This window comes from Ambystoma mexicanum, chromosome 2q (genome assembly GCF_040938575.1).
Source record: "Ambystoma mexicanum isolate Mex_15411 chromosome 2q, UKY_AmexF1_1, whole genome shotgun sequence".
NCBI classification, from domain to species: domain Eukaryota; kingdom Metazoa; phylum Chordata; class Amphibia; order Caudata; family Ambystomatidae; genus Ambystoma; species Ambystoma mexicanum.
In genome coordinates this window covers 1,299,638,754-1,299,662,366 of record NC_090924.1, presented here as the reverse complement: position 1 = coordinate 1,299,662,366, position 23,613 = coordinate 1,299,638,754, and the positions used below count along the sequence as shown (strand labels likewise).

Here is a 23,613-nt window from a genome sequence, read left to right as displayed (position 1 = left end):
AAGGGTTAGGGGTAAACCCAACACCATTAGTTAACATAGAACATGACACCATTCAAATAGAGGTCGATAACAGCGACTTAAAGAGTATTACTCTAGCCGCAGGCACCATTATTGGAATGGCGGTTGATGACCGACATTTTTCCATTGATCTAGGAAATGAACTGTTAGGACCAATCCCCAAGGACTGTTTTGACAGTGACAGTGAGGCCAATACAACACCAGACAGGATTTTTACCCGGCATGAGGGGAACTTCCTGGTGTACACTTCCTGCCCCTATGGTAAGGAAGATGTGACTTGTGACTTCAGGAGGGATGAGGTGATTTTCCAGGTCCAGGAGGGTTGCCTTTCCCACTTGAGGCCTCCAGTCCAAATCAGCACTCTGACCAGGGACTTCTCCACCCAGCTGGAGGAGGCCGCTGAGATAGCCAAACCAGAAGTCTTTCCAGGTTTCAGGCAGATGGTGGAAGAGAGTCAACCTAGCTGATGCCTGTGTGACTCTGGAACAGAAGCAAAAGTTGAAACAAGTTTTCTTGGATTTCCAAGATCTCTTTGCGGTAGACTCATATGACTGTGGTCGCACCGACATCCACACCACAACAATCCCCACGGACCCTGGAATGACTCCAGTGTTTGTGAAGCAATATCGCTTGCCTCTCGCATCAATGGAGTCCCTTACTGAAATAATTAAGAACCTGGAATCCCGGGAAATAATCCGTCCAGTTCACAGCACCTTCAATAACCCGGTGCTGGGAATATTGAAGCCAAACAGCCAGTGGAGACTCTGCGCCGACCTCAGGGAGCTCAACAAACGGGTCCATACTTCCCGATGGCCTCTGCCCTACATTGACCAAGGGCTGGCCCAGATTCAGGGGTCACAGGTATTCACAGCAATAGACCTGACCAATGGATACTGGACCGTGCCTGTCAGTAGGGAGGACCAATACAAACTGGCTTTTACCTTTGGGGGCCAGCAGTACACATGGACCCGGACTCCGTTCGGATACCTCAACTCCGGCAATGAATTCAACATTTTCCTAAATAAGGCCATGCCCGACCTGGGTGCGAGGGGTAACCTGGCTTATGTAGATGATGTCCTCATCAAAAGTTCATCTGTGGAGGAACACATAGCCGAGATCTGTTATGTTCAGACACAGTTGAGGGCCGCCGGAGCAAAACTTTCCTTTCAGAAAGCACAGTGGTGTAGAACCCGTGTTAATTTCTTGGGGCATGAGATTACTCCTCAGGGTCTCTGTCCCCAAGAAAAGAAAGTGGAAGCACTCCAGAAACTGAAAAACCCCACAACTCTGCGGGAACTAAGGAGCCTCCTTGGACTGACTAATTACAGCAGAAAGTTCATTGAGGGCTACGCAGAGATCACTAGACCCCTGATTCATCTCCTGAAAGGGGGGGGTCAAGTGGGAATGGGGTCCAGAACAATCCGAGGCAGTAAGACAACTCAAAAGAAGCCTCTCACAAGCGCCTTGCCTAGCTTACCCTGTCAGAAACAAGGAGTTCTTCCTGGAGACAGGGTTCTCTAATACGTGCTTGACGGCAGTATTATACCAAAAGCATGACAAGGGGCCTCATTACGACCCAGGCGGTAAGTTACCGCCTGGGCCGTGACTTTACCACCATGGCGTAAACTACGTTTACGCCATGGTGGTTGGCGGACTTACCGCCCCATTCCGAGATTGGCGGGGCGGTAAGTCCCCAATCCCCATTTACCCTTCCCCATTCCCATGTTTGCCCCATAGGGCATAATGGGAGTGGGGAAGGCGTTAATTACGCCACCGTAAATTACGGCGGCGTAATTAACTCCATGGTCCCTTAGCACCATGGATTTTAACACCTGCTAAAAGCAGGTGTTAAATCCTCCATGGCGCTAAGGGACCTCGTACTCAGGCGGTAAGGGTCGGCGCTGTTTACGCCGCCATAAAACCCTTACCGCCTGAGTCGTAATGAGGCCCAAGGTCAATAAAGTAATCTCCTATGCGAGCAAACTTTATCCTCTGTGGAGGAAAAATTCAACGATTGTGAGAAGGCACTCCTGGCAACGGTGTGGGCATTGAAGAATTACCGCCCGTTTATCCAGGGGGAACACATCATACCAGCCTCTGCAATATCTCCAAAGTGAAAGAATCCGGGCCGGAAATGTGAGTAATTCCCGAATTACTTCCTGGATTCTGTCAATGCAAGGCTTTCCTGTGGAGGTCAGATATGGCCAAAACAAGAAGAGTCCCCTTGTGCAAGGTCTGGCTGACTTGCATGATTGTGCCAGAGAAAACTGTCTGGAGGACGAAAGTCTAAAAATCAAGGACAACATGGAGGCATACCTTAATTCCCCACACAAAGTCTTTGAAGAGGACAAGTGTGAGGGAATGCCCACTGTCTATGTGGATGGATGCTCTTACCGTGTTGACAAAGACGGGGAGAAAGAACTGGTGGCTGGCGTAGGGAATGCATGGGTGAATGAGTCCCCAGCACCCTCCGCTGGATACAAAATTGGTCCCCGAAGTAGTCAGGTGAAAGAATTGATGGCTGTGCATCAGGCCATCCTCACTGCTGTCCAGCATCAACTCCACGAACTGGTCATAATCACAGATTCGGATTATGTACGGAACGGGTTCGTGGAGCACCTGGTTAATTGGAAAACCAGAGGCATGTTATGTGCTAACAACAAACCCTTGAAACATGGGAAGTTGATCCAAAACATTGATGATCTGGTCACCTCGAATGAGATGACCATCTATTGGAATAAGATCAAGGGTCATTCCAAAGTAGAGGGACCAGATAAAACTGGAAATGACTTAGCTGATCAGCTGGCCAAAACCGGGGCCATCCAAGGGGATCTAATTGAGATTAAGTCCCTGTTGGGGGAAATCCAGGTCACTGCTATCACTAGGTCCCAGACAAATGCTCACAATGATCTTTCAATTGCACAATGGAGTAAGGAGACCCCTGATGCTGATTTGATTACCGCTCAGAAGGGGGATCCAATAATTGGTAAATTTTACCAACATATTGAGGACCCTGAGAACTTTCCCCTGACGGATACCGATTACAACGGGAAAGAGGACCTTAGAGTATTGATGAAATGTCCAAAAATTTTTCGGATCCAAGACGGTTTGTTGGTAAGGAAATCCCAAGCTGGCCATGATAAGTGGGTGGTTCCTACCTCCTTCCGAAGCCTGATGTTAAGTCACGCCCATGATGCGGCTACCGCCGGTCATAGGGGGTTTCATACAACACTTGAGATCTTAAGAGAGGTTGCCTACTGGCCACACATGGGCCAGAACCTCAACCAATATTTGAAGGGTTGTCTTGTGTGTGCACAATTTCAGCCAACATCCCTCACACACCGGGCGCCTCTCCAAAAGAGGGGAATGACACTCCCATGGTCAGATTTACAAATCGACTTTGTAGGCCCCGTGATTCGCTCCGCTAGGGGGAATAAGTACATGTTGACTGTGACATGCTTGTTTACCAAGTGGGTGGAATGTCTCCCAGCCCCAAACTGCAAGGCAGAAACGGCAGCTGCCTTGATGATTAACCACATCTTTTCCCGTTTTGGTCTACCTCAAAGGATTGAGTCAGACAGGGGTAGCCACTTCACCAGTGAAGTAATGACAAAGATGTGGGAGATACTGGGGGTCAAGAGGAAGTTACATATTTCTTACCGGCCAGCTTCTTCTGGGGCAGTAGAGAGATATAACCGAACCATTGTGAGCATATTAAAGAAGTTTGTGGCAGATTCTGGGCCAAGTTGGGATATCCGATTACCTCTGGTCCTAATGGCCATCAGATCTACCCCTTCATCTGCAACCAAAATGCCACCATTTGAGTTGATGACTGGACGCAAGATGGTGCTTCCTCAGCATTTGCTCTACAGGACCCAAGAGCAGACCTTAATAAATGCCTCCACTACTCATGAGTATGTGGAGAATTTTAGGAAACACCTTCAACATGCTTTTGCCTATGCTCAGCGGAATCTAGAAAGATCAGCCGAGAGTATGAAGACCCACTATGATTTCAAAACTACCCGAAAGGAATATAAGGTGGGTGATCGTGCCTATCTATACAATTTCCAAAGGAACCAGGACAAACAGCGAACATTCTTGCCTACATGGAAGGGACCCTTTGAGATTATAGACAAGATCTCCCCTGTGGCCTACAAGATCCGCATCCCTAAAGGCGGTTTGGCAGAGGGGGAAGACAAGTGGGTCCACATAAACCAGTTGAAGTGTTGCCATCCCAGGCACACTTTGCAGCAACTGGAGGAGTCCTCGGTAATCCCAGAGGGTACCGCTCCAGAGTAATTCAATTCCAACCCTAAAAGATCCTACATATAGCCTATCAAATTCTGTGTTTCTCAGGTTTATGTGTTCCTGTCTCTTAATTAAAAAAAATGTGCATGTTCATATCTGTTGAGTTCTAAAATATATATGCCACCCCACTATATCAATGGTGGGGGAGAAATGTCCATGAATAGGAATTGCCGCTCTTCCATTGTCGTCCTAGGAGAAAGAAAACCTGGAGACTGGCCAAGGGGGACGATCTGGAGACCAGGAGCAGAGACCCGAGTGGCCCGGGGTACCGCCCAATCCTCCCTTCAAGACCAGCAAGGAGAACTGATTGATCGACTGGAGGGAGGAGAAGATGCTGAACTGTGCCATTGCAGAATTGGAAGAAGATTATGCAGACATACCAGTGCGTGGGTCATCACCTTCTGTGCACCCATCTCCCCATCGACTCAAATTCAAAGTGCAGTCGTGTGGGGGGGCTTTGTTGGGTGTCCTGGCCCACGTTTGAGCTATCATGCTGCACTATTTGGTGCTGTGGGCTTAGAAAATCCAAGATGACCAAAAAGCCCACATGTGCGCCAGAATCCAGGAGAACCACGCAGTTTGTGCGCACACCAAAATGGTTACCTAACTTGCCACCCACCAGTGTAAAGAAAGATCTTTGTTAAAAAAAATCCACTGTTACTGATGTCAAACAGTTGCTGGAACCGTGGCTCATCGGACCACTTTAAAGATTCAACCCTTTTGTGGGGTTCCACATAACCATTTTACTGTAAAGAGCCCCATCAAAACAATGTTAAGCAAGGATTATTTACTACCATGTAAGAACCATTCCTGTTTGGAATGCATTAATCCAAGAAAGATCCCAAAAATGGATGCAGTACCAACAAAATCCTCAAGGCGGCGCTAGCGGTCTAAACTCTGACAGGAGAACTGAGTGCAGTTGCTGACAAAGGAATTTGACACAGCTGACTTCAAAGGCTGCATTTTAATCAAAAATTAGCCACCTGCTGTTCCCAGAGGCCAGAAGCCTGGGAAACCCTCTCACCTCAAGAGATTCACACCACAGCCCAGGATATCACATGGTCATAATAACCAAATGCAAAGTGACCCCCTGGTCTGCTGACCTCAGCCTCCTGGAGACCACACAATAGGCTCTTGCACTTGAATAGAATATGTTGATTTTGACTGTTTCCTGTCAACAAAGGCCTGCCTGCCAGCAGAGGCATGGTCACTGACCCACCCAAGTCTTGGAGGCGGATTCCAACACTCTGAGAACTGAATTGAAAGCAAAATATATATTTTACAGAAACACTGATAACTCTTTGTAATCAAATGACAGGAACGTATAACTTAGAGAGCCTTAATTTAAAAAATGTACCTTCGATTCAAGCCCAAACTCCAATTTGTGTGATGTTCTGGGGCAAAACCCTGCTATTTATTGACACCACATACTCTGTGTTTAAGCTAGAGATATGGGAATTTACTGGAGTAGGTATGGACAGCCTGTGTATATGTGTACACCTTTTTATGAAGAACCAAGGTTGCATAACCTACTAAAATCTAAAATAAGTTGCCATTTTTGAATGCAAGCCTCCAGGAAGAGCAGAGTTTGATCAGAGTATACCTCATGTGATATGTGATGGGTGCATGTAATTTTAAACAACTGTGTATCTGTGCAATATGTATTTGAATCAAATATAGATTTGTGGGCAAACTGACCAGGGGAGGATCCTCTGACCCATAAAACCTACAGCATCACTCTGACTCACATTTCCTTCCCCCAATCATGGGAGAGGGGAGAATTGGGCCAATGACAAGTAGAAAGGGGCAGGCTTAGCTAGGCCCAGGCACACGCCCACTTTCAAAACACATAAAAAGAGACTGCTGGGACAGGTAGAGACATTCAATTCCATTTGCTGCGGAGCATGCTGACCGACGACTTCACATCCAGAGATCCAGACTTCAAATCCATCAATCTCCAGAACCTGTAGCAGTACCCAGAAAGCAGTGTTACATCCAGAATCCAGAGAGGCTAGACCAGCAGAGCAGAGCTGACCCAGATCACTGTGAAGTGCCGAGACCAGAACCGGAGTCCAGTCTAAAACCTGACCAGATCCGTGGCGAGGCTTATTTCAAAAATATATTGTGAGTACCTAGCAGAACTGTGCAGTACCAATCTCTTAGTTAAAATAATCTAATCCAAACTATTTTAATCTAACCAGAACTGCCTCCTAGAAGTTGTCACTTGTTATTTTGTAAAGCTGCACCACTGTCATTTGTCAATTCTGCAGCTGCAAAGCTGTCACCTGTCATTTTCTAGCTGCAAGCTGTAAACCTGTCTCTTTGAACTTTTAAAATTTCAAATCCGAAAAACAACCTTCACAAAATCGTTCATAACTCTGTAACCGTTTGGGCTAGGACCTTGGGTTAACTTTCCTCTGAAAGCTCAGAATCTTACCTTTCCAACAAGCCTATACCCGACTTCCTACTCCTTATAATTTCTCCGCAGTCACGATTCACGCATTCGCGAATTTTGCCGCGATTTGCGATTTGGCCCGATTTCTTTACTTGTAAAAAAATAGCTGCTTTTGCCTGAACTGCTAAATTTCGTTTGCCTCTTGAGAACCATCCCTGAATCATTGCTAGAGTGAGCCTGAACTAATAGTAACTAGATACCACTCACCCTGAACCTCCTGAAGGGAATTAAAAGCATTTTCAGCATATTTCTCACTGCATTGTCACCATATTCAAAGCATTTTGCCTGTGTTTCAAAACTCCTATCTGTTGCATAAGCTGCTGGGGAGGAATTGAACTGAATTCTATTTGATTGCATTCCTAAGAACTGTGTGCTCTCATCTTCATCTCCTTACATTGCATAAAGGGGGGTGAATTGTCCAAGAAAGTGATTACATTGTCTTTTGCTGAAATCCTATCAAGTTATTTTCTGTACTGCATTTTCATTCCACATTGCATCTATTTGAAACCATAAAAGTATTGTTGCTATCTTATCCATCCTATACCCACTCATCATTGATTATAAAGAAGTGTGCTAGTGCCAGACTATCCATTATTGATTACTGCTCAGATTAAGTGTGATATTCAATTATTAATTCATTATAAAAGTGTGATATATATATATTGTTTAAATTCTCAAATAAACCTTTTAAACTTGCAAAACAGAACTACTTCTTGGCTCAGTAGGGTCAGGGGGACTCCAAGAGAGGGGTGTTATATAGGGGTAGTCATCCAGAACTCATGAACTGGACATAAAGATATATCAATAAGGGTTTCCATTCAGTACCCCAGACTAGGCATTGATTTAGCTGTAGTGTTGAATTGTATCCTCTTACAGTAGCCACGCCCCCCGCTGTGGACAAAGCAAGGAAATCCCAGCCGAGGGATTCTTAGCCCGGTAACGATTGGGCGAGAGCCAATCAGAATGTGTTTTATATTCTGCTTGACTCTCTCCGGGTACTAATACAAATAATGAAGGACCACACAAAATCTACCATAACATATCTTTGTTGACTATCTGGGTTGTGATTTTAATGCAGTTACTAGGGTGGAGTCCTCGCCATTCTCCAGGCATACCTGGTAGAAGTTGAATTTACTCTGGATACCGAAGTCAGTGTTCCTCTGGCATCCTCGGTTTCCCTGCTCAAGGGTAATCGCCAAGCTCTTACGTTGAATTGTCATCTTCTCCAACAGTATCTGCAGGTGGCTCTTCATGCTGATCAGCCGAGTCCTCTTGCAGTGAGTATCCCCGTTTTAGATGTGGAAAGTGTTCACGAGGAGAGGAATTCGCTGACGGGCCCATAGGTCAGCGCTCACCTTCAAGAACATGTAAGACAGGATAGCTGCACCTTGTGAGGACAGGGGGTGCAGGATTCACTTACTCCGACACAACTCAATAATGAGGACTCAGTAGTTTGGCAAAAGAAAGTCTGTTTAATGATACATACATCAAACAGGGAAACAAATGGGAATCAGCTGTAGTGCGATCACCGGTCTCGCTCCGACCTCCGTGAACTTTGGTAGAACATCAATTCTTATAGGCTAACATCGTCATCTCTGACGTCTAATTTCTATAAAAAATCATCATGCAATATGATTGGTTAGGAAAGGTAACTTAAGTATAGGTGCCATATCTGTATAGAGAAATAAAGCATGTGGATTGGATAACTCTTCTATGAGGGGTGGGCATCTATACCTATCCCTCTACAACACACGTGATTGACGTCACTATGAGTACGACGTCTCATTGGTTACAGTGTCTATAGGACCCTAGATTACATGGTCCATTGTGATTGAGCAAGTTACACCCCTAAACATAAATCTCCACTTTAATTAGCAGCATGCAGAATAGACACCCAGGTGCCTAGTGCCCCAAGATTCACCCTTCCTCCTTTCCATCAATCAGTGTTTTAGGGCTATGTGTCAAGTAGTTGGCTGGGTATGGCCTCGGAACTGTAGCCTCTTATCAGGAAAAGTTATGGCATCCTCGCGCCTGGCTGGTCACGTGTTGGTTCACCGTGAATCTGCTCCAGCTTCTAGCCTTTTGTGCATTTAGTTCTGTGTCAGCGTAGCCACCTGCATGGGCCTCTCTTATCTTGACCTTCACGGACGGCCTGGTATGCTCTGTAGTTGGAGTCTCTCCTCCCCTTCTCTGGTTGACCTCGATTTCCTAAGCCTGAGCCGCTCTTTGCTGAGTTTCGATTGCGCTCCTTCTCCTGCCTTTGGCTGGGTTTCGAAACTTAGCCTGTCAGGCCTCTGGCCGCCTGGGTACCTTTCTGCTTTCACAAAATGGAGTCACACTTGTAATATGTGCCTTATTGAGGTAGTTATATGGTTGGCGCTCGCCGCTCTATCTTCTACTAAGCATTGCAGGCAGTATCGATTTCTCAGCATCTTGCGTTTCAAGCCTATTTACAAACGTTGAACAGGACAGTTGCTTCCATCTTGTCTCGTAGCACCGTTTCCTTATGTTTTTTTTTTTTTAGTTTTTTTTTAGGTAGGTAAATTCTTTATTTCGGATTAACAAAAATCCATAATTTCCTTATGTTTTAACATTGTCTCTTCTCTGCGTACATTCCATTCAATTTCGTAGTAACTCTCACTGGCGTGTTATCTTCGATAGCTGCTCTTGTTCATTCTCAGATCTGTTCAGGCCCTTGTGTCATTTCCACTGGCCTTCCATTAAGGCCTTTGGGGTCTCTTCGTGGACCGTGTGTGGGTACTCCTCATTTCGTATCAGAGGCTGGTATGGCTGTCTAATATGGTACCGTGCTGCCCGGGTTTGTCTGATTATGGGTGCTTCAACCGGTATGGATCTTCTGATGTATACTGAGCAGGGTCTCAGTGCGGCTCTTTGTTGGTTCATTTGCTCCTCATACGTCACGTATCTAGGTGAGTACCTTCTTGGTAGCTCGATCTGTGGGGCAGGAGTGCAGGTCATGTCTGGGACCTCCATTACAAAAGAAACTTGGATTCCTTTTTTTTTTCTTTTTTTTTTCTTTATTTAGTTTTATTCCACGAACATCACAATCAATACATAGGTGAATATTATGGGAAAACCAATCTATCCATTCTATAATAATCATTGATAATAAAAAAAAAATTAAATATCATAACAATACCCTCCCTCGAGATTCAATAAATAAGATACAAGACAACATATATCACAAAGACTAAACATAAAACCACACCATCTCCTCCCACCCTCCTAACCCCAACTAATATCTACCTGAAGGCTACAATTCCCTCACCTACACCTCCCCATACAGATCATTAAAGGTTCCCCATCTTTCCAAATATTCACTCTCCCGAATGAGTCTAATTGACTGAGATTTCTCAAAATGCAAAAGTGATAGCATGTCTGGTGACAGTTTGAGAGCCTCTTTGGTCCATTACCATTCATGCTTGGTGACTTTCCACAGCTGAGGCTCATAAGTTAAAACAGGCTTGTTGACTGGCCTACGTTCCTTGGCCAGCGTGCGATAGTTGATAACCTCTTTTAAAGTTGGTTGCAAAAATATATTGGTGGAGACTTACTTTTGCCTTGTGAGCCTCTGCCTTGCCCCTGACCACATCATTATCAATGCTTTGAAATTCTCTTGTTGGATAAAGTGGGAGAGTGTCTTTCAGACATCTCTGCTTGAGTGCCTCAGCTGGGGACAAACCCATGGATGAGTGGAGAGCGTTGTGGTACGCCCCAATGAAGATATATACAGACCTGCTGGTACAGCAGCCTTGCCTTTGGGAGCGTTCGAGCAAATTATTAACGATACGCATAAAATGACCCACTTTTCCACTGGCCCTCAACCACAATGGTGCTATTCACCTATGCCTTATGCTCATTGATGACAAAAACTCCTAGACCTCCCTCCCCTGAAAAGGGAGCCCATTGTCAGTTTTGATCTCCTTTGGAAGACTATGTGCAGCAAACAGCTTTTCTTAAGAGCAGGTATTACTTTACTCACAGCTGTGGAATGAACAAAGCCCACTTCAAGGTAGAGAGACCAGTGATTGGTGATGGTGGGAAAGTGCTGGCCAGTGTTAATGGTGCCAACATCTATTCTTAGATGTGTCCTGGAGTTCACACCTCAGGGGATTCAATCTGTGGAGGGTGTTTGCACGGTGCTGATGCTTGACAGCACACACTTCTGTATTAGGTCATCCAATGGGCCTCATTCCGAGTATGGCGGTAAGGGATACCGGTTACCATTAACGAGACCGATCGGTAATCCCTTACCGCCACATTCCGAGTTTCCTTTGCGCCCTCGTCCTTAACGCCTACTTAACGAGGGCGCAAAGGGGCTTTTAAGCCAATAACGGTGACCGTAAAGTACGGTCACCGTTATTTGCAATTTCCCCATTCCCATTGAGCCCTATGGGGGCTCATTTGGGAATGGGGAAGAGCCCTGGGGAATGGGAAATTACCGCCCTGGTCAACTCGGAGTAGGGCGGTAATTTCCCATTCCACCAGGGCGGTGCCGGTATGGGTCCGGCACCGACCAAGGCGCTAATAGCGCCATTGGTTAGCGCCAGCCTCTCAATGAGGCCCAATGAGTACTCAAGGTTGGAAAGTCACACCTTTTCCCTCAGTATCTCTTGGGTCTTTGTGGAGCCCTGACTTCACTTAGGGGTCTAGTCCAACACCTTGGGTACAAGAGCAGACTGCACCACTATACAGAGATTACAGATCTTCCACAGACTCTGCTGCACTGCCTGGGCCTCAGCCATGCAACGGTGTTACAGATGCAGTACACCATCAGTCCTAACAGCCTCGATGACCATCCTAAAGCAGTCATCAGATGCCAATGCATCGGCCTGTACTTGTAATGTCGTGGATATGGGAATGGTCATCTCAGTTTTCACGCACATGTGTTATTTTGAGCGAACTCTTCTGTATATTGCTCCTCTGTTCTAATGCTGGGGTGTCATGATAAGTTGTCCACCGGGTTGCCACTCTCGGTTCGTGACCTATTGCTCCTGGAGTTGCAGCAACCACTTCTCTATTTTGGCAGGAGGGAATTAATGGTTTCTCAGATGGATGTCACAGACGTTGAGCCTGCGTGAAATGCAAACCCAAAGAATTCACGCCGTGTGCAGAGGAACTCACATTCTTCCGTATGGGATGTCAATCCCTGGTCTTGTGACCTGGTTGTAAGGCATTCGAATTGTTCTTAGTTGGTGGCAGCATAGATCAAGAAGTCATCGCTAATGTTAAGCTCCCTTGGGAGTCCTGCCGACACACTCCTCAATTTAATTGTGGGAGTCGGCTCTCTCTCCCGTCTTATGGCCTTATTTGGGAGGTGCATGTCCACGCGTGTGTAGGATGCCTACTGCTTTGGCTTGGAGATGATCACAGTGGAGGAGACCCAAGGTGTACGGCCGGTCACCCAATCAATGATATCCTCATGCCCCAGTTTCTCCAGTTCTTGCTCTACTTTATCCCTTCGGTGAAATGGCACGGGCTGTATTGTTTCACCAATGTAGAGTCTTATTGGTGTCCCATCAAACAGCCTACTCCTTGAAATAGTTTCCAATGCCTGCTGACCACATCTTCCAGATACACTCCAAAGGCAACGTTTTGACCCTCTAGGACCTCTGCAACCTCACACCCTAGCAGACAGGCTTCACTTATTTTGGGGACATAAATTCGGAAGCGTATCTACTTCTGTCCATAGAGAATCTCTGCCAGAAACGTTCCTTTTAGTTGGACAGGCTTAGACCAACCAACGTTATCACCGTGACCCTGAGATGTGTCGACCTGTGTAACTTGAGCTATCTCTCTTGTCACATTGGGACCCCCTGGGAATTTTGGCATGCATACTCTGACAAAGTGTTTGGGCTTTCCAAATGAAAATCCATGGTGGTGCAGATGCTGGATCATTTGTATGGCGGAGAGGAAGGGAGCAGCGGAAACACAAGTTGCATTCCACACCTCCTCTCCACCATACACATGATTCAAAATGGCGGGTGGCGTTAATGGAAGTCGTAAAAGCCACACTGAAGGCTTTTCCGGTTACCATGAACGTTACCGCCCACATGGAACATGAGCGCCTATGTTTATATTTATACTACAGCACTTATTTTTTCCTGATAGTGAATCTATTTATAAATATATAATAAAAGGTACTTTTTTCAGCATACCGCCATGGGCGTTTTCTTTGGTTAACTGCGTGGACGAACAGTGGTTCATTACCAGCTTGACTGCTCTGCTACAGCTGCCACTTTAGAGATTCTGGTCTTTCCTTTTGGTGAGAAACATTGTTTCACATACATTAAGGTTCGAAGGTTACACATCCCTCCCATTTGGCTAGTAACTTGATGTAAGAGGTTGACTTTTCACCTTCATGGTATATTATTTTTTCACATGTGGTACAGGTCACCTGTCACCACATGGCACAGCCTTCTGATGGGGGGAAGGGCTGATGCAAGGGCGGCCTCATCTCGCCTGTAAGTTCTCATGCAGGTGGCTGTTTGGCATATTAACCAGTGATCCCCCTTTGGGTGTCGAAACTGACAAGAAGGTGGGCCTCTTGCAAAATGTTGCCCCGAAGAGACCCGGCATCCCAGGACATACATGGGCCTAGGCCCAAACTGGAGGCCCCTGACTAGTTGGGCCTCACCTGTAATGCAGGAGCAGGGAGGGGTACATTATTCATCTTCTTCCTGTTAAGTCTTGTGCCACTGAACGAATCTAGTTATTAGCATGACATGACCATCATTTTCACAGCATGCCACAGTCACCTTCCAATCCACTTGACATTCCTATTTTTTAATTGGTTATTTATAACATGCTTAATACCCAGAGACTTCTAAGCGCTGATCCGGGGATCGAACCTCTGTTGCTCCCAAGGCGAGCACGTTGCCCCAAAGCTATCCTCCCGAGACGATTTTTAAGGCTCAATTAACAGCAGGCATATATCACTTAAGTGAAGCGCATGGTACAGTCAAGTATCCACAGTCAGATGGAATGAAAAATTAAGCCCAGTCCACAAATAAAGGGGCCCACAATCATGATTAATGACTTTCCAGGGCACGTTGTTTGGATAACACCAGGAGTGGCATTTCGGGGATAATGTGTGGCAATTGGTCAATTTAAAAAAACATTGGTACAGAAACATTGGTCAGAACTATCAGCTTTACAATACAATCAGTCATCACGTGGACTCAATTTGGCCTACAAAAGTGGCCCATTCTGGGGCCAGACCATCAGCAATGCCCTATTGCCAGGTAGGCCAGAGCCAATGATATACTCTGCACAAAGGATGGCACAGTTTACAGAAGGATGGAAGATAAGGTTCCATTTGACCCTGCACTGGCAATGACATGTACGTGTGTTATGGGAGTGCTATGTAATTTTACTTGCAAGTCACTTTACTCACCTGGATGGCATAATACACCTGGCGCAAACTTGATTCTATTGTTTTATTTAAAAACTGACAGTGCCATGTTGTGGGATTTGTATTGCAGGGTGCAGAAGGAGTTCCAGGATACAGCGGATCAAAGGTATAACAAACGAGTCTTTGCTGTTTCGTTTCTGAAAGGATTTGGGACTGACGGTGTACCTTCAATATACCTTTTAAAAAAAGGGCCCTATAGAATGAAACCAACGATTAATTGTTTGTAAATCGTTATCAATAATGTGTTTATGACTTATAATTTGTTGGCAATTTTCTTTGTCCTTATTTAAGCAATATAGTAGTATATAGGGTTTAAATTGTAAACCAAATATGCACTTTAAAAGAATAAATGAAGTAAAAAATAAAGAAAAAGTGCCCTCATCTCCCGTGACCCATATCTCCTACAATCCCGTTCCCCAGATCTCTATCCCTCCTCCTCGTTTACTGGAGGGGCCTCTAACCCTTCCTCCTATTCTACTGTCAGGGTATCTACCCCTCCTCTTGAAAATGTCACTATCAAAATTCTACCTTTCTCCCTCTCTAGCACCACAGTTTCTACCCACCTTTCTCGTCCTCCCCTCATTAAGCGCAATCGTTTCTACCCCTCTGCTATCCTTCCTCAGTGCACCAAATGCTACCCCTCTTCTACTCCTTCATTCCCACATTTTCTATGGCTCTTCCTCTCATTCCCTAGTGCCACAGTCTCTACCCCCCCTGTCTCCTCCTTCAGTAACATTTTCTTCTCATCCTTTAGGGAAGTTTCCTCTTTGAATTTCTGCATACCCTGCAAGGCTGTGCAAATGTCCTCCTCAAGCACACAAGCTACTTAGTCTTCCAAGAATACTATGGGTTTCCTAAATGTTTAGACTAGAAGTTAGCCTGCATCCGCACAACGTTGGGGTGAGGAGGATCCTGGCCATCCCTGCTGCATCAGCAAGGGGTCTCCATTCTACTCTGGTGTTAGTTGGGGGAGCATAGTTGTCTCTCCCCTAGGTTGCGCTGGCTTTGCTTCATGCTTTTGCTATAGATTACACCTCTCTTTATTGATTTGACGCTCCCTGTCAATCATGGTCCTTCTCGCAATAGCTCCATTGAGGACCAACTCCTGCACTAAGCCTATCATTTCTCACAGAGCGTACAGCCCCCAATATCTTCCCTGAAATCGATGGCCTTCTCAGCAGCTACCAACCAAAACACCATCTACCTGCTCAGCGTAGCTACATTTCTCCAGCTCCACCCCAGTGCCTCCTCCAATCAGTGGCTCTCCTTCTGGCCCAGTGGTATGTTCCAGGTGGAGATTTCGTAATGGTGCAATGTGATATCATACCCTCATGTCCTTTCTCCCGTTTAGTATCCTTCAACCTCAGTTCCCATGAGGCACTGTTCATCATTGCTATGTACGAATCCATCACTTTGTTACTGCCTGCTTTAACAATAGGTTGTCTTCTTCTGTAGAGTTATTCCACTCCCTCTGTTGTCTCAACCCTATGTCAGATCTTTGTACTATCGGAAAATAAGCATGCCTTACCTATAAGCCACACTGTAACACATGCCTTCACAGGCACGACTGACACAGAAATACATGGTTGCTGTGGGTAGAACAATGCCCCAGGATTTATAGAAATATCTATAACAATTATGACATCACACTCCTTTCGTTGTGTCTCTCCATGTGCAATACACAAGCACACTTTATTGGGCTTCATTAGGAATTTGGTGGTAATTACTGCCAGACTTTATCAACATTACCACCACTGTATTAACATTACCACCACTTGGAAACAGGCTAAATACACAAGTGGCAGCTTCGTGGTGTTAATTCCTATTTTGGAGCCCATGGGACTCCACAGAGATCTTAGAGGAATTACAGAGAGTGGAAATTCCCCCCATGGCAATTTCTCCATCTTAGTCTGATATGGTGGCAGAATTTCCTCCAGCTCCTTGCTGCCACTTTACCCCAGACCTCGGAAATTGGTAGTGTGGTAAAAGTCTCTAAAAGGTGGCAGCATGGATGTACCGCCACTTTTTGCTGCACCGCCAAACTAGTAATGAAACCCAATATCCACAAGCACTGCCTGCTGGATGAGAGATAGATTTGAAGCGCCCTCCAATCCTGTCCAGTCTAAGTAAGCCACACCCCTCTGAGTGAAACAGGAGAAGGGGGAGGGGCCTCAGAATGAAGAGCTCTGAACTTCACCACCAGTCTCTCCATCGCTGACAACTGTAAGGACATTTTCTTTTCTCTTTTTGTGTAGGGAGAACGTGGTGATTCTGGCCTTCCGGGGGATGCTGGGATGAAGGGCCGCCAGGGAATGACGGTACATATTGAGCATTGTGGTTTTTTCTATTGTAGAGTTTTATTGTGGATCTTGGTTGGTTGCCATAAATCCAAACATATGAACAAAATGAACACATTGAATCAATGTAAGTTAACAGAATGTCAAGCCTTCCCATTACAACCAAAATTCAACAGCAGGGAATACATGTGGCCCGCCAATACCTTGATGTCATCCCATTCTCACCCTCGTACGGCCAAATGCCCTTCTCTGCAAGTCTCCACAATTGAGAACCTATTGAAAGCAGAGAAAATGATTTCACCAACTTCAACCTTCGTACTGCATCTAAATCATTCAATTTCCATACAAACTATGTAAGTAATAACCACGTCGATGTGTATCAATGCACGCTGTAGTGTTGCTGTTTGTGTGTCCATCGCTAATGCATTCCAAAGCCTGGACCACCATGTCTTTACAGTTGAGTGCCTGAGAGTTTTCCAACACTGGGCAACGGCGGGCACGCCGCCAAGAGCATTTGAGTTGTCAGACTTGCTTGAAGGCACGTCTATTTGTAATATTTGTAAAAGTTGATTCTGACAACCTAACCCAAGAAAACACCATTTGGGCCACATGTAAGTTGCAGTCAAGTGATTTGTTTTGTGTATGTTAGGACTGTATGTCAAATGGTTGTACCATCCAGCCGCCCAAAACAGGATTATTAGGCACCCATGAGCTAGAAGATATCTCTAACAAAACTGAGAGCTGGTGGATAGACCATGCGTAATTGTACTGGATTTAAGCAAAGCCTCATCGTTATTTTGTAGGCACTTTGTTTCTGCTGTTTGAAGATAATTGTCCCAGTTTGTAGTCAATCCGGTGTGAAGCAAATGCTCTATCCCTGTAAGCCACCGTCCGCCGTGACGTATCGGGATGTGAATCCCAGTACCTTAACTGCAAGTGATAACTCCTCGCCTGCTAAAAGAGAAAATTGAACGTGTCGTCCCTCTTACTTTTGCCATAATGCATTCTTTGGGGTGAAACAAGTTGACTCTGATGAGGAAATCTGGGATCATATTCTATGTTTGCTGAAATTTAGAGAACACACTGTGTGGGTGATCCAGGGTTATTTCTACTTCTGGATCACCTGCACGAAGCTTCAAGAAGAGACCATGCACATGGCTCTCTGGGTCTTCTTTAGGCACCTTTGGGGGAACACACAAAGTCGGATGTTGTTGTGGAGAGATCGGTTTTTGGCATCTTCTTGTCTTGCCAGCAAGGCACAAACCTTTTCCTCAAGTTGCTTGTCCGAGTATCTTCTGTATATGTACATGCACAAACATGACACTAGGCAAGTCCCTTTCTGCAATCACTCACACATTCACTTACTCATTGACACTGGAGAGCTAACCAAAGCTCGGTCTGGCTTGAGCCAAGCAGCTAGCGCGAGATCGACTTGAGCTTTGACCCACAGTATAGCAAACAACTTGCCGGCCGAGAGACGCAAGCTCCACCTCCTTATTAAGGCCCTGGTTCACCACACATGAAGCCCATCTACTGCAACCCTGAGCAGAGCACACATGAATGTATTCCATAGCGTTTCCTCCCAGTCATCAGACCCCCAGTGCCAGAGATCAGAGGAGCCTTAAAAGGTGTGGGCTCATTCTTTGTATCCAGTGTGTGCTAGCTTGGCTTTATTTGGGTCGGGCCACACTCTAGCATTTCCGTGCTCTGTTCGCTGGCCAAGGCCAAGCTACGCAGTCTCAAAGCAAAACATGTTGAAGTGCTACATCTCTTTTTTAAAAAAAAGATGTTCTGCTTTTTGCAAAACAATGATCGCAATTGACTGCACAAGCAAAGCAGTTCACCTAGAAAACAAACACATGATCATTTTTGATTGATACACGATACACAACAAAAAATGAAACACAATTAATGGGATAAACATCAATATTCCATAAAGTAAAATGTTCATTTTTGAAGTCCCTTTGGTGAGGCGTTACATTTTAACAGGTTCCTCTCAATTCAGGTATATTAAGAATTAGTACCCGGTGAGGGACAATGGGCCTCATTACGAGGTGGGCGCTAAGGGATTACCAGCACCGGTAAGGGCACCAGTGCCGGTAATCCCTTAGCGCCCTACTACGAGTTCCCTTTGCGGGTCCTCCCTTAACGCCTGGTTTTTCCAGGCGTTGAGGACGGGACCCGCAAAGGGACTCTGGAGCTAATAACAGTACTGCAATTTGCGGTACCGTTATTAGCGCCATCCCCATTGAGCCCTATAGGGGCTCAAATGGGAATGGGGAAGGGCCCTGGTGAATGGGGAATTACCGGTCCTGCCAACCTTGGAATGGACCAGTAATTGCTCCATTCACCAGGGCGGAGTCGGAACGAGTTTGGAGGTAGCCATGGCGCTTATAGTGCCATGGCTACCTCCAACCTCGTAATGAGGCCCAATGAGCTGGAAAACAGCAAGCTCATTGGCCCTAGCCCGAGCCTTACCAGAACAACAAGGCTCTGAATCACTGCCGCAGCTCCGGGTTCCACCTCCACTGGCCGCCATGGAAATGGAGAAGGCACTCTAGTCCCTTCTCCCTTTCCATGGCGGCCGTTTGGTTTGTTTATTTTTATTTACAAAAACTTTCAACGGCCACCCTGGAAAAGGGAGAAGGGTAGTCCCTTCTCCCGATACCCGGCAGCAGTAATTTTTTTCTTTTTGAGTCGAGAAACGCCTGTGGCATTGGTGCTCGTTTTCAGAAAAAGTGCAATTAGTACACCAGTAAAACGTGCATTCGACATCTCTCAGAGTCCTCGAAGCAAAAGCCACAGGCTTCCATTCACCATCCAACCATTGTTCCAATACCGCACCCAAACCCACATCCCTCGCATCCACAGTGAGTACAGTCTTGTTTTTGGGATCAAATGATTTCAAATGTTCGGTTTGGAGTAAGAGACGGGTGGTTGTGAGTGATGGCGAGTGTGCTGGTGCTTCGAGTGAAGATTTAAATGTCGAGTCTCAAGAATCTCAGGATGATGCTTTGGATTATGATCCTGTTGACTACCAAGGAAACAGGTGTGGACATGAAGAGCAGATTGCAGGTCCCTCAGATACAGGAGTGAATGAGAATAATCAAATGGCAGAGGCTAATCAAGTTGCATTTTCTCAGCAAGCTGAAGTGCGGCACGCTGAGGGGCGCGCTCCTAGGCGGTGTGGGCCGCCCATAAAATTTAGAGATTACATCTGTTAGGGAGGCCAGATGCAATTCTGTGGCTCATTCTAAAACATGTAATTCTGATGTACTGTTGTTAAGATGTGAAGGTATATGTACTAATATTTATACGTACACAAATTGTTTATTTAATTTTCTCTTTGATATACTGTGTTATGTTTGCAGGGTAAGATCATTGCCATAAGTTTATCATCAGTGTGGACCCCTCCCAGCCCCACGCGTGTGTCTTCCCCTTCCCGCGGCGTCCACTCTGCTGACGGCGCCCTGCGGCCCGATTCCTGGCCGGGAAGCTTTAACGGGCCCGCAGAACCAGAAGGGTGCCGGGGATTGGAGTGGTTCCCCGCACCGAGAGACAGCCGGTGTACTTGGGACTCTGATTGGGGTCCCGGATTGGAAGGCCCCTGGTGTCGCCTCGGAGCCGTGGCAGTTGGCGGCTTTACTTCCCACGGCCCAGCGCTGTCCCGTTGTGCCTCGCCATTACGAGTCTGGCGAGCTGTTGCCGGCTGTGCAGCGACCAAGTTGCGTGGCTGGCGACAGTGGCAGTTGGGACTGGGAACAAACTCTGATCTGCGGAGGGGGATTGGAGCACCGCATGACGGACGGTGTGTTGGACATCCGCTGCGCTGGGGGTAGCCTGCGGATCTGAGGGCCCCGGCATCCAGGCGGAGCAGAGACATTCGGTTTTGGTGGCTGAATTGGATCTGGCTGGTGGAAAAGGGGTGGCACAGGATATGTCAAGGGAACGTGTCTGCCTCTGCTCCCTTTTGATTTTGCCATCCGGCGCCATTAGCAGGAGGCGGAGCCAGCTTCCCAGCATCCGCGTCTGATTAAGCAGACGCGGATAGGCTGCTGCTAATTGAGAGGCGTGCTTTGGAGATCAACATTATGGTCGTGCGGTCTCTTCATCCGGCGGGCGCTGGTATCAGGACATGGACCAGCATCGTGAGGTCCGTGTCGGGGTGGGAGTGACGTGGAGAGACAAGGAGAGACTCGAGTGACGTGCCTCTGGCTGCCCCGGCCGTATTGGGGGTTGCTGATTGGTAGGATTCCCTTGTCGGGCTTGCACTCGATGACTTTTGCTGATTTGCATATAGTACTTTCACACCGCAGGTATTGCCTGGCTGCTGGAGGGTTCTGCAGTTTGTAATTCGTACTCTGAGGAGGAGGTGCAGCACTTTGTCCGTCAGTGTTGACTGATACTGTTTGGAGTTCTTGAGGGAAGCACTGTTCTGGTACTCTTGCCATCATGATGCACACAGCTGCGAGGCCTCCGCCGGCTTTTCTGCCAAGTCCTGGTGAACCTACCGCCCCATGGGATCAGTGGGTGGATGCCTTCAAGATATATTTGAGGGCTGCCGGCGGTTCCAAATTCAGCGACGATGAGAAGGCGGCTGCACTACTTAATTGTCTTGGTACTGAAGGGTTGAGGGTTTTCCGTCACCTGTCTGGGGAGAATGTGATGGTGCCGTCTGTAACTTGGTCAACTCAGCTTCCAATCCCTCCCTTGCTGACACTGGCACTCTCCTCACTTTGTGTATCTTAGGCACAGCACCCTTCTTTAACACAATACGATGGGTAAAGCCCTTGAGCTTACCAAGGGTTTCGGAAAATACTTCAGGAAACTCACCCATAAGCAACGCTGGTGTAACTATGGCACTCTTCACATCTCCCTCTGCAATACTGAGAACAGGGACCCCCTTCTTTATTTTCACATATTTCTTGCTTGTATCTTGGTTTCCCTCGTGGCCGGTCTCGTGTCATTCTGTTCTACTCCACTTCATCATTAACCTTCTTGTCACTTTACACTCATCCCTCCAACACATCATTACTTTGCAGTACCTTTGTGGTGCCTGCCAGTATATTTTATGTGGATACTCCATGCAGCCCCACCATGACAATCTAAGAAAAAAGAAAAGAACATACATTAGTGAACACAATGCACAAACACTATGAAAGGGATGTTGGGCAGTCTCAAACCCTGCAGGACCCTTGTTCGAGGCGTCCATATGCAGGTAGAGGCCTGAAGGGCCATTACCCTTCTGCTGCCCAACCCTGCCAGAGCATGCACGCAAGCCATGCCCCACCCAACCGACACTAGCCCAAGTCAGCTCATTGCAGCAAACCTGCCGGGCCTTCCAGGCAGTCCCCCTTTCTTTTTTAATTGACCTGGCTAGCCCTCTTTCTTTTCCTGAACCAGCTCCAGCCCTCTTCCTACCCTTTGGGCAATGTAGCTACTAAACACTGACTGCAGTGGGTGTGGCCGCTAAGACCGGCACCCACCAATGTTTCCTGATTTGTCATCACAGGCACTGGCATGACAGGGACAACCCACAGCAGCCTTCCACATGACATATACGGAACAAGAAACACCCACGCCACAATCCACCGCCACCTCTACCGACAGCAGCTTGGCAAGCCCCACCCCTTATCCCCCCTGCCCACCCTGGCCTGCTTGCCCTGAAATAAGGGCATCGGCAACATGATCTAAGGCAAAAAAAATGCCTGCAGCCTATATAGGAGCAGGATGATATGACAGTCAGAAAACACATTCTTTTTGTGTCCTTGTATGTCAAATTAACTGCTGTGCTACAGATCTCCAAGATTCATTTGTATGGCAATTCTCGTCACTATAAGTACTGTTTCATGCAGCCCGTGATAAACACATCACGACAGTATATCCAGTCATCCATCCCATCACGTGTGAATGTTTCACTCTGTGTAATATTGTGGTGGATTTTTATTTAAAGCAGCTATTGATTTTGAAGGTATGTACAGATGTATTAGAAAGCTCTATGTTATCTGTTTTGTTAAGTAGCGTGTGTATGCACTCTGTTCTCAGTCACAAAATCTTTCTGTACATTTTGGGAATTAACACAGCACTGAGAGGATTCAGGTGCAAAAATGGAGGAAGACGATATTTTCTTGTCTGATTGCTTCATGCTCATCATAACATAAGAGAGGGATTCCAAGACTAACAGCCACAAAGTCATTCCTGTATAAGGACACAATCTTGAAACAAAATGAGGACTAGGGGCCAGGGTCATTTAAGTCAATTACTAATAGATGCAGGTCACTATATTCAGTAGAGGGATAAAAAATACAATAATCCAAGTATTCAATCTCAGTACAATTAGATCTATTTAATAACAATGTTAAAATGTTCTTAAGAAAAAATCAGAAGTAGATTAATACAATAATGATTAACAAAAACAATTGTACAATACTGAAATCTGAGCAAACAAGATCCAAAGTGTCACCGTGCTCTAGTAAAGAATGAAATATTATAGATTTCATATACCCATGTCAAATGCAACGTATCACCTACAACACATAACGACTAAACAAAAAAACATAAATAAAGTATATACTACCTAAATTAAAAACTTGTTTCAAAATTCATTCATAAAACTTACATCACCTCATTACTATTTATTCATCGTTCATTCATACTTAACCCAACATGTTTCTTTCCTATATATTATTTAATTAATTCTGAGGAAATTCATCAAGGGTACTCCGATAATGTTGTAAATGGACAAATGATGGATCATCAAGGTCCACTTCCTGGATATGACATGGTCAGTGACTTATCTAGAAGAGTTTGCGTTAATCCAATCTTCTTAGCGACTATGAGTAACAAATAGTGCTCTGCATCATAGAAAAGACAAAAAATGACAAAACAGCGTTAGTTAATGCTGTCGTTCATCAGATATGATGATTCTTCAATATCAAATATAGGTGATCTAATTAATCTAATTCACATATATGCTTATCTCAGACCATGTAAATTGGTTGTCTGGTGGTAATTTTAGAAGTACACTTCCTCAAAGCTTGTCCTGCAAAGACACAATGGGAGCATGAACTCCCAAGTCCACACGTATACTTGTAATATAT

At 46.0% G+C, this 23,613-nt stretch overlaps 1 protein-coding gene across 1 annotated transcript in view; it reads left to right on the top strand.

Annotated features, from left to right (window-relative positions):
* Window positions 1-23,613, top strand: part of COL6A6 (collagen type VI alpha 6 chain) — an 858,285-nt gene that overhangs the window by 695,129 nt on the left and 139,543 nt on the right. Inside the window, exons 28-29 of the mRNA XM_069646627.1 lie at window positions 14,287-14,322; window positions 16,472-16,534. Of these exons, the coding sequence (XP_069502728.1) occupies window positions 14,287-14,322; window positions 16,472-16,534 (99 nt within the window). The remainder of the gene's footprint in view (window positions 1-14,286; window positions 14,323-16,471; window positions 16,535-23,613) is intronic.